The sequence below is a fragment of the Melanaphis sacchari genome, unplaced genomic scaffold (genome assembly GCF_002803265.2).
Source record: "Melanaphis sacchari strain LSU unplaced genomic scaffold, SCAv2.0 Contig23_pilon_pilon, whole genome shotgun sequence".
NCBI lineage: Eukaryota > Metazoa > Arthropoda > Insecta > Hemiptera > Aphididae > Melanaphis > Melanaphis sacchari.
The window spans coordinates 1380429-1393941 of NW_020271114.1; the positions used below are offsets into that span (position 1 = coordinate 1380429).

General features: G+C 33.2%; 1 protein-coding gene across 1 annotated transcript in view; it reads left to right on the forward strand.

The window, feature by feature from the left end:
* Window positions 1-13513, forward strand: part of LOC112594754 (protein giant-lens) — a gene marked incomplete in the record, with an annotated part of 30406 nt that overhangs the window by 4922 nt on the left and 11971 nt on the right. Inside the window, 1 exon segment of the mRNA XM_025339720.1 lies at window positions 248-1090. Within this exon segment, the coding sequence (XP_025195505.1) occupies window positions 767-1090 (324 nt within the window).

The following is a 13513-nucleotide window of genomic DNA, read 5'->3' on the forward strand; positions in this document are numbered from 1 at the left end:
ACCGAGGACCAGGTTGCGCGCCGTCAGCCGACCCGCGCCGTTCACGCCGCGCCCACCTATCAGAGTCGTGCCTGTCGTCGTCGTCGACCCGCCGCTGCCTGCTTCATTCACCCGGCGTCTGTGCGCCCGCGCGCACCGTCTCCTCACCCGTCCTGCAGGGTCCCGCAAAGCGCGCCGCCCTACCACCACCAAGATATGGGGAAAACGCGCGCGGCAACTGCAGCAGCAGCAACGGCAGCAGCAGCAGACGACGACGACGACGAAACACACACAGACACACCGACCGCGATCGTCAACGGTCACACACGCGCTTTGGTGTCGTACACGAGTCAGCCGCTCCGCGTCGATCTTTTCTACACGCACGTAACTATAATATTATATAAATATTATATTGTTGTTGATATTGTGCGCGATATAATTTTTCTGCGACGTCCTTCGCGAACGCGTCTAGTGCGTATTGTCGCGGTTTTAATTACGTGAGAAATTCGTGATTTCCAGTGAACTTTTTTTAGTGCGACCGTGTTTTATTTTTTTTTTTCGCGCGTTTTAGTGGGATCGAGATTTTATATACATTAGACATCTGTCGTCGAGTTCGAAGCGTGCAAAAGATTTGAGAAAAATATAATAACCGTAACAATAATAATACCGTACGTAAAATATACACACGGAACACGCGCGCACGACGACAAGTGTGTTCATCGCCGACGGGAAGCATCTCGGTCGTTAGGGTTCGCGTGAAAATCGTTTTGGGAGCCGGTGATGCGTGATGGTCGGACCGCGCGCGGTAACGGTGATGTTTTGCGTGGCGGCTGCGTTGACGTTGGTAGCGGCTGCAGTGGCGGCGGCAGAAGCGTTGGAGTCCTTAGAGCCCGGCGGCGTAGCCATGGAGTTGACCACTAACAGCAACAACAACAACAACAACAACATTGACAACAGCAACAATAACAACGGCAGCGAGAGCAGCCACGACGACCGGCAGCCGATGACCGGGCTACTCGCCGCCGTCGACCAACAACCACCGCAGCAACAGCCACAGCCGAGGAGGTTCAGACACGAGGCGTCCGCAGTCAGAGTCTTGTACCAGACCGGGGTGAGCATTTTTGAATTTTTCAATTATGACATACGAATCGCTATATTAAATCGACGTATTACGATAAATTACGCACAAGTATCGTTTATGATATCATTGTGATAACATTTTAAGCACCACTGGTGTGCAGCCTCAGTAGCGCGCCATAATAATAATAATAATAATAATAATAATATGTATAGCGGCGAACGTATACGTGTGTGTGTGTGTGTGTGTGTTCGTGCTTAGACCCGCGGGCCGCAATCGCGGCCAACTAGGCGCCTTTATAACTTTGTCGCGGACAGGCGCCACCATATATAATATATAAGACGTATATGCGTTCAAGCAGCCAGAGTATAGAGATTGTATAGACCGATACGTACATGTGTGTGTGAGTGTGTGTTTTTTTTCTTTCTATTATTATTATTGTGCGTATCTACCTGTATATATACGTATAACGTATACACGGTGTAAACCAGATTGGTGGTAGGCAGTTTGAATAGGAAGCTGGTTTGACCGGATCACTCGTGTGTTGTGTGTGCCTGCAGTATGTGTTAGCGTACGTACGCGTTTGTGTGTAGATATAAGATGTATAACATTAATAATATAATATATTATTAATATTATTATTATTATTATGGTTTCGACGAGGGTTCCCCCGGGACCTCCTCAGATAACGAATGCAAATTTCGTCGGAATAGTATTTTGTATTTCCCGGCGGCGGCGTGCGTGAGCGAGCGAAGGCGCGACGACGATGACGGCGGCGGCTGCTCGACGCGCGCGCGTACCGTTCGTTATTCGGCTCATATAAATACTTCCTTCGCCCGCGGTTCCGGCTCCGATAATAATATTATTGTTGAGAACATGATATACACAACTCGTTGTAAACAATAATATTAATTAATTGTTTAGCAACGACAAAATAGTACATTATAATATTTGGTGTATTAATTTAAATACCTAATAATAAATACAAGCAAACATGTTTTAACATTAATAACTAGGTATATTGCTTGTGGCGAGAGGGCTTATAAATTTAAGTCATTTTTATAAATTATATAACATGTTTGATTAGAATACGTTTTAATAAATTACGAATTTTACAATATTTTAAAATCTTATGGTTTTGGAAATGATTTAAATAAATATAAATTATAAAAACTGTATGAGTACTCTGCATATTATTCTAAGAAAAGTTACTTCAGATAATATAGGTACAATGTACATATGATGTATATACATTATAATATGTAAGCAATTTTATTTTAATATATACATATATAATATATTTATATGTGCCGACTGTCGAGGAACTCGTGCGCGTATAAATGAGATAAATATAATATATAAATATATAATATACGCTATACGTATACGAATTAAGCGGCCGTTGGCCTATACGTATATGTTATAATAATATAATACCTTTTTAGAATTTATCCCCCCCGACGATCCGTCGACGATATATCTTAGGGTATTGCTCTCGAAGGTCCAATACGTGAGTTTATTATAATATAACATGTATATAGGACCTATATTATAGGTGAATTCAACTATTTTATATATATATATATATTACTGTCATGAATAGGAGGTATAGGTATCAATAATTTTAGTGATTTAAAAATTAGTACAAGGACCTCAACTGTTAAGCATACACTATTAATATCATGTTACTGATGTAATGGATCGATTACAATGAAGGTGTAAAGTAGGTATATGTTTATCCACCCGGTGAATCAAAATTGTAATTGCAGGGTGAATAAATGTTTTATGCACTCGAATGTTATATTAATCAATCACTTATCCATTACATATAATATAATCATAATCACTCAACGAAAATTTTATTTTAAAGTTGTTGATAAAGCTTAGGAAGAAGTTGGGTATATTCAACGGAATTAACGATGTTTACTATAATATACGATAGCTGTGCGTGGGTGAAGACGTGTTCGTTAAGCTACTTTCGGTACCTAACTAAATTATTATCATTTAATATTATAAATATCTTGAATTACTATGTAATTTCAAACTGCTGCAGTGATCAATAATAAAAATCATTTTTAAAACAATTGTCCCATGTACGTGTCATTTATACGCAACGATATAGTATTTGACCGTTGCACTATACATAGTCCCGTCATTATATTATTTGGTCGTGACTCGTGGTTGCGGCCTCGTCATTAGACATTAATGAATGATGATGGCATAGTACGAAGGAATTTTTTTAATATTTTTAATTTGTTAACCTAATTGAATTACTATTAATAAGGCGCCGGGCGTCTCATCTCGTTCCTTGTTCACAATCCCGCTATAATAATAATGGTTAGATAAAGCCCGTATATAGCAGACATTTTAAAATCAACATTAATGATTGTTTAAATATACGATTTGTAAAACTAATTTTACTTTTTCTTCGCATTGTATGCTTTTTTAAAAGTTTTTAAGTTACAAGTGCGTTATTTATTCACCTAACAATAGATTTTGTTTTTATCGAATTAACAAATATTTAAGTTTACCTATAAATACATAAATTTTGAATTATTCAAAATACATTTACGTTTTTATATATAAATTACCTATATATTATAAATAACTATTATATATAAATTGTATAGTTGATGATCCTATATTATACTGTTTTACAGTGGTCATCCAACCTGCTGTAACTTATATAACTGAACTATGAATACTGCGTTTACGGGTATTTAATTTCTCATTTTAAATTAAAATAAATACATAAAAAATATAACACATTTTAAAATAAATCTAAAAGAAGATATAGTGTGTTAAAATTAATGTAAATGTGATTTCTCATCCATATATAAATAGTTTCCGATTGGGTAATACTTTTATTTTTTAAATAATCATCTCAGGATATATATAACAATAATCTTTGTATCATAATAAATAATAACTGCAATGTATATTGGTCTAGCGTTCGGTCTAATATAAGTAAAATTGTTATAATTTTTTTTATGAATCCTGTAAATTAAAGCTATATCGTATTCTTAGTTTTAACTTCATACTTATAACATAGGTATCCATAACTAGCATTAAATATATGGTTCATTATAACTAAAACAATGTATCTAAATTATTGTATTATTCAATATTATAATTGATATTTATTTTTAAAGCATACATTTCGTGTTCTTGTGTACAAATACATTTATTTACCGTGTTTATTTTTGTGTAATTTATTTTCCATGATACATAATATGTTGTATATATACAATATACATTAATATATTTAAAAACCTGCACTGTTGTATTGTTATAATTAAGTTATAGACCTTATTAAACACATTTAAAGAGCAGCCTGATATTAAAATATAATTTAATTATTGAATAAGAATTTTAAATAAGAGTGAAAATAATTATACATACGTATATTTTGATACGAAGTGTATTCTTAAATATTATTTTTATTTTAACATTAATAACTATTTAAATATACATTAATTACTTTAAAACAATAAGTATTAGAAAAAAACTTAATGATTATGATCAATATAATTTTTATTTTAAACGATTTTAGAAAAAAAATAAGCAGTCTTAATAATATGCATTTAATTATGTCTATACAAATATTAATTGTTTAACGTTTAATGCATTTTAAATTATCACATTCTATATAGTTACTCGTATTAATTTTATGTATCAGTTTGTGATATATTTTTATGTATATCGTTGCAGTTATAAATTTCTAACAGAATCGCAATTGGAATTTGAAAATAAACTTTCACATCTAAATCTAAATATAAAATATAAATTCACCGCGACGGGTATTGCAATGCATCGTATATTGTACCATACGAGTACACACGTTTGAAAGGACATTAGCGTGGAATTTCCTTGAAAAACTTAACAAATATGTATCTATATAATATACGTATAATATTTATATATATTATAGTGTAAATGCAATGGTGGCAGCACGTGGGCCGACCAAATCAATATTGTACAACTAAAAGCTGTTAAACTCAATGTCGGTCACTATAATATTATAATAATACAATATAATATTACACTCATACACACGTCATATAATAATTAATAATTTTTAGCAAGCAAACGCCATACAATTTTCATCCCAGCGTAAAGCTTTTACACCGGCCGCCATAGGGTTGTGCAATACTTACGTACCTATATAATAATAATAATAATAATTGTACTACCACGCCATAACCACCTGTGCGTTTGCGATGTTATAAATTGTAATACTGTCGATGTGATGCATTTATAATTTCGCCGTGTCATCGACCAGACGAAATTTTACACCTATATGGCGACAATAATTAAAACCGACGTGTATATATATATATATATATATTATTTTATATACGATATTAACGTCCGAATTTCACAACGTTTCAGTTACCTACCTAGTGTATTTATATCTAGTGTAAACTTCCTGGTGTAAATTCGACAGGTAATTTTTTTTCTATTTGTTCCGATTTCGTCGGCGTTTATATATATATTATATATACTTGCGCACTTCCTGTCCGAGTGGTAAACGAATTTTCTCTTAGGTCTCTTATAACGGGTAATAATATGTACATGTATATAATATTATATTCTATTATGCATTCGGTACGCGACATGAACCACCCGTCGAACCGGCCGTCGCCGCCACCGCAGCAGCTACTGTGCGCCGCAATGATTATTATTCTTAGTGACGACGACGGGGTGGCAGGGGCGCTATATCATCGCGCGTTTGTCCTAATAATGCGGTGCGCGTATAGCTACTGGTTTTTGTCCGAGGGGGTGTAAAAAAATGAAAAATAGAATAAAAGCATCGGAAGACACACAAATAATAATAAATTCTTTGTAATATTATTGTAGAAAATACGGAAATTATAACTACCCATGAGATCGGTGCCATGGTGTGTTTTTTTCGCATCCACTCAGCGTGGTCGCTGTTTATTCGATATTTATTATAAATACGTATAAAACTGTACTCCGGTGTAATATAATAATATCGAATACACGTACAGCTCCGTTCTACAGCAGTATGTATAGATACCTAAAGCAAGACGATGTACTACGATGATATTATACACTGCGTCATACAATATATTATTATACATACCTGCATGTATAGTTTCCCATTTTATCGGAAGAAAGAAAAACCCCGTTCCGGTTAATTTACCGGCCAAATCTGGTAGAACGGAAGCAGACGAAAAAATATCGTTAAATAATAATATAAAAAAAATAATAATAACATAAGAAAAATAAAACCAAAAATGTAATAAGTTTTTTTTTGTTGTTCATCCGATGGGCACACATACATTTCGTCCAGCACGGCGTCGTCGTAAGGAATGCGGTTCTAGGATAGGCGTGCGCGATAAGGAACATCCGGTCCTGCGGATAGGGTCAATGGGTTTTTTGTGTATAAGGACGAGCCATGGTCATGTAGTACACATTTATTTATTATAATATATATATATAAATGTATTATATTATGTGTGTTTATATATTATATACGCATACATGTGTGTGAGTGTGTATGTCTGAAGTTGGCGACTGCGTTTTTGATCCGCGCTTCCGGTACAGGGGGGAGGGGATCCATTACACAAAAGGATAAATGTCCTTTTCGGCGGAAAGGTCAGCCGAACAAATATAATAGTATTATACCATATATATATATTATTTATGGCGTACATGTCGTACATTATACATACTATAATACTTACTTCTTATACACGATACCGCACCCACGCCCCTGGGGATTCTTATAGCATCGTATGTGTACACATGCATATCCGCTACTAATACGACCGTCTTCTGTGACTATATCCTTCTATATCTCGGAATTTTGACGTCCGTACCACAGTTTTTCCCATTTGTCATGTGCGATTATCAGAACCAATTTCTCGCTTTTGTTGGTAACTTTTTTCATAGTTCGTTTAACAAAAAAAAAAAAAAAACCATTTTTATGTCGTATAAATGTAAACGAGTTCCTTTTATCCATACATGTATCAGCTATATTATAATAATACATGAATGCAAACTAATATTTCAATAAATTTAATTTCTTAAAGTTTTGATCGTGAACGATGGAGATAAAACTATTTAGCCATGTTACAGTTATTATAGAACTCGATTATTAATAATAATAATACATAAGTATTGCTAATATACATTTTCTAAGCTATGATTATGTATAAAAAGATTTATTTGTGTTGAAAGTCCGTGACATAGTGTGTATAAGCATGTGACAATCATTTAAAATTTCAATAATATTATAAAATACGTATAAACGTTTAGTGTTCGCATAATATATGCATATGTATTATGTATGTTGTAAATATATTTAGATTATAGGCACTATGAAAAGAAATTATTCAATTACGTTGTTGTTTAAAGTTTTTTCTTATATTATACGATTGGGTTGAATTTTGAACATTACATTTATGCTAATAACATTTTCGAACGTTAGATTAAACAAATATGGAAAACGTTTCGAGTATGCGTTAATGAAAACAGTATTTTATTTTTGCTATTATAAACCATTTAGATGTTTGAGATATTTCTCCTCTCTTTAAAATCAAGTTCTCTATTTTGAACTGGTTTTGTTCATCTAGCAATTCGAAATAAATACCAACGTGTACATATACCTCATAACCACAAGCTACGAAATACAATATAATCAAACAAAATGTCCAACCTTACATTCCATCAGTCGTGTGTATGCGGTTAACTTTGGATTGTGTTTTTTTTTCAGACTCATCACTATAATAATTGTATGTGTATATTATATATATACTTTTTTTTCATTAACATTTTTTGAATACTATCTTGTATGTATACTCTATACATAATATATAATACTGTAGAACGACTATGGTACCGTTCCGATGTTTTATGGTGCCCAGTCAATACCATCGTTTCTGTGTAATGATTTTTAACGTTCTTCTCGAGGTAAATCAACAGGTGCGCGAATCTGGAGTAATATATAATACATACCATATATATATACACCTAGAATAAAAAATACGTATATAATATACATATATGGATAATAATATAATACACAACCGCGTTCGAATCACAATAATGATAATAATAAAAAGTATATATATTTTTATTATCACTGTAGCAGTCTAAAGAAGACGAAGAATAATATAATAGTTAATTTCAAATACTTTTTCTTTTTTATTTGGCCGACGGTCGTATATGTATATAGGTATAAAATATATACCTATATATAGAGGGAGTGATATTGATTTACGAGTAGATTTGAATAACAACGTGTCCGTGCCCCCTCACCTCGGGGGGCAAGACTATATATATATATATATATATAGGTATATTTATATATATACGACGGAGGATCGTGTGATTATCTTCTCGCACAAAAGGAACACGCCAGACCATCGGAATGTAACGTGTTCGATAATACTGTTGTTTTTCCCTCCTTTTTCATTCCTTGGCACCCTAAAACAAAGCGAATTATATATACACGCATACACGCACGCACGCACACACACAAACTCAGATATTTATGTACAATATATATATACATAATGTAATATACTCATCGTAGTCATAAACATTCACCAACGGTCCTTTGTTGCGGGTTATAATAATTATATATAGTGGGCCCTTCTCCTCTTTGTGTCCTCAACGTGTCTGTGTAACGAAAAAGAATAAATAAAAACCCATTATGTGTCTATTCATCACGGATGTGTCCTTGAGCAAGGGCATTTGACGATTTTTCTTCGAACCAAGAGAAATGCCATATAATTTGAAGACGCGTGTATGATATAATGGGTGCTACGGGCGACACACTGTCTGGTGCTGATGGGGCGATGTCGCGTACTGTAGCAGCTAATAACTATAACATTGATAGGGTGGCAAAAATTAGTACTATTCTAAACGTAGTAAGCTAATATGGCATTAAAAAAATAATAATACGATACACATGTAGATTACAGCGTAGTATTTAAGTCTATAGGTTTTATTTCAACTGTAATTGATTAATATAGCTAAATATCCCATTTGTGTGGTATAGCAGAGGGAGGGTGTAAAAATATGTGACAAGGTACATAAAAATAATAATTAACTATTAAAATTTACAGTAATTATTACGATTCTAATATAATATCATAATCAATACTCAGTATAGTACGTTGTAATTATTCTGTAAAATAATAAAGATAACTAATAAACTATAAGAAGACATCGTACGTGAAATGCTTATTGGAAAAAAATAATGTCATTTGTTTTACATAATAAAATTATCTAATTGAATTTGATTGATTAAACGACTACGTTCTTACGTCTTAAAGCGCGTCCTGAACAAACATTTTTTTTTCAAATTAAATCTACCTGTTTTTACTGTATATTATTAAGCAATATTATTTTTTTTTTTTAAATTATGATAAACACTTAAATTAAAATTCAAGCAAGTATAATTTACGACTTATTAAACTTGAAATAATAATTTTAATAGATTTAGAAAATGGATGTGGTTATAATAATTTAAAAATTGTAGTAATTAATATTAAATTATTAAAATGTTATAATTTGTAAAAAAAAAAAAAAATCCTTGTATAAAAAGTACTAAATTAAAATAAATATCAAAAATATTTGATGTAAGAATATTAAAAACCAATAATTATCTTCATCTTATAAAGTTTAATAACTTAAAAACATAATTTTTACATAAAAATATACTATAAAAAAGTTGTTTTCATTAAAATAAATATAATGTATGTATACCAAAAGAGAACTTAATTTTTTAAATGGTAAAAAGATTCAAGTAAACTAACTAGAAAATGCAATAATTTTAAATTATAATTTAAAATTGTTTGATTTGAGGAGTTGAGCATACTTGGTGAAGTACTATATATGTGTAAGGGCGTCAATTTACCATTTCATTGACACTGCACAATTTAAAAGCACAACTTAAATTGTTGGACTCCTAAATCATTAAATACGATTATACGAGTATTGGTTAACAAATTATTATTTAATATTCATAAGCACTATATATTTTTAAGTACCTACGCTAAGTAACATAATATTTATATATTATAATTGCATAAATTAAAAAGAATAAGCATAATTTTTTTTTTTTTAATAACAATCTATACTTCGACAATGGGTTATATAGCATATACATATTCGATCCAGTTTCAATGCATATATATATATAAATGCATAATATATAATATGTATATTGCAAATGGCAAAAAAAATCTTCACCGAGATAGGAAAAAACTATTGTTTGCTACTGCACAAACTCGTTTGTTTTAGATTCTGAGTAGAGCTAAGAAATGTATTGATTTAACAACAATAAGAGTTTTTTTTTAGATAATCAGTGGGGTGAGGAGTATATAGTGTTACAGTACTACAATATGTATGTCATCGCGTTTTGGAGCATACATATATAGGTTAATATCAATATTGAAATTTTAAAGTGGTTTCGGGTAGAATATTTGCATTATTGGTAATTTTTGAGTTCAAATGAAGGAAATTCCCAGTAATTCTCTTGTGATTTTGGGGAAACTAATAAAGCCAGCAGTAAACGAAAATGTATGCAACACCAGATAAAAAAATCTTGCTAATATAATTTAAAAATATTAACTAAAAAAATACAACATTTTCATTAAATCTATATAAATTAGACTATTCTAGACATTTTGTATATAATTTAAATAATAAGTTTAAAATCAAATTATTTTCTCTATTTGAGTTATTAATAGATATATTAAAGTGAAAGTTATGAATAAATTCACTAAACATCCCGTAAGAATGTTATTAAAAATTTAGTTAATAACTATTGATTCTTACTTCAGTCATCTTTATGCCACATATAAATAAAAAAATAAACATATATATATATATATATATATATATATATATAATTAATGTAATATTGAAGTTTATAAATTAAAAATCAACAAAAGCTCGTGAAATCGTAATGTGCATTAAAACCGGAAATATAAAAAAGTAAATAGGTAATAGAATAAAATCGATTTGGTGCGTGTATGTGCCCCATCTTAACTGTCATTCAGTGTGACATAAGTATATAGCCATTAATTAACTATATTGTATATGTATACAAGTAATGATGTGTCGAATATACGCGCATATTGCAATAGTAAAATTACGTCACAAAGAAAATACGAGTATAGTAACTATAGACTAAGAGTTTAAGTCAAAGACCACCAACTATAATATTTTTAAGGGTCACTTCAGAAATTCAAGAAATCTTCCGATTAACTTCTTTTTGGTTTTAAATCTAAACGTGATGTATCTACACGTCTGTTGTACTTATCTAAATCAAAGCCAAGGAAAACTCAAAAAATCAAATGAAAATCAATGAAAACCTCATTCAGTACAATGTAGAAAAAAGTTATTCAAAAACATTTTTTCTTTCTTTTTTGTTTTGTCAGCGGCCGTGATGAAGTTCGTCCGCCGCCTATTAGGAACCGGCTCTGACGTAGGTTCTAAACAGCACGGTGCGTATACACTATAAACGTTTTGTGTTAAGCGGCACGAAATCTTAACTACATCAAAAAAAAAAAAAAAAATAAATAAATAAATAAATAAATGATTTGCTTTTACTACTCTATAGAGGGGTAAAAGAGGGCGGACCGACGTTGGATATCGTTCGCTACGTATTAAACAGTACGGGGTAGACATAAAACAAGGTGTGCCGTAACGTAATGTATTGCGTTCGTTAGTGCCGGCGCGGCCGATCGGCCGTCGTCTTCCGCGATAGGCGCGTCGCATGAATTGCGCACGCACAGCGGTCGAGGCGGACGGCGCGCCGAGCGTGGCGAAACGCGTTCTTCCGACGACGACGACGACGAGGGCATATGCACACACACACACACACACACATATATATATATATATGTATAGGTATTGCAGGTACGCCGTTTTTCTTGGTTCACGACCGGCGCCAAGCGCGGTTATCCGACGTTATTATTATTACTATTATTATTATTACGCGGACGTGCCCGGCACGGCGCGGCGTCAGAGTGCAGACGACGGCGAGTGAGTGCAGGCGACTGCGATATATGTGCGTAGTGGCGACGGACCTCGATTACGCGGCGGCGACCGTGCAGTATATACACATATATCTGTGTATACCTATATATATTCCTATCTTAACGTGCGATCGAGTGGCGCCCAAATCGCGTCTGAAACCTGTCATTTCCCGTACACGGGGGCGTATATTCCGGTCGCCGTCTCCGCGACGACGACGACGACGACGACAGCCCTTCATATTAATATACCTATATATATATATATATATATATAGACAAACGCGCGCATTTAATAACGTACGGAAAAAAACGAAATTGTACCGATTTATTATGTAGGTATGCGTAATGCGTTATGTGCGTTCTGCGCATTATTAAACATCGGATACCTACGTCAAAATTTTTTTACACGAAACCATTTCACGGCATTCCGACTCTTTTTTTTTTTTGCATCGCATTCTCGATATTTTCTACGCGGTCTTCGTACATTCTCTCTCGCCGTTAGAAAACTCGTCGGAGTCTCCTATACACACACACACACATGTTTAATGTGTGTAAAATATATGTGTGTGTGTTTATACTTTATATCTACCTATTGTAGATGCTGGTTTCAGTGAACCTATCTACATAACTGTGCATCATATTATATGCGTATATACATGAAACATAATAATATACAGTCGTTTATATAGGTATACGTTTCAAAATCGCTTCAAGTGTACATATGCGTATCCGCCGATATCGTATATCACGGTTTGCGTCGCGGGGTTGCTAGGTATGGGCGAGATCTGTACGACCCTTCGTCGATTTAAAAAAAGGAATATTCGATAGAGTTTAATTCAGTATAATAAAGTTAAGCCTATAAGCACGTACAATGATAGTATTATATTATATAGGCGACGATAAGCAACGTCACTGCAGTATGATATTATTATAATAATATTTAGATCGGTAAAATAGTAGCGAGCCACGTCTGTCGTGTTGCATATACCATTATCTATCTATAAATTTTTATCGGTGTATCGCCTACGTACACGTATTCGACTTTGAAAAAAAGGACGCGTTGTAAAACTAGGTTATCGCGGCGTGCATAATACAATGTATATAATATTATATTATATATACACTTGCCACGATCTGTGCCGGGGCGCGATTATATATACACGCGCAAGTAACCCCGACAGACAGCTGCAGCGCACCTATATAACCGGCGGATAAGGACAATCGGTGCATATTCAGTGGCGGCGGACCCTACATACGTATATATATTATACTTACACATATATCATATTCATGCTTGTGTGTGTGTGTATTTGTGAGTACAATCAATGCGCGCATATTATTATATTATACACAGGTACACACGCATTCGGCGAGTTCCTCTTCTTCCTTTCCTCGCCATTGTCGTCGTCCCGTTGAATGGCGCGCAGTAGTTGTT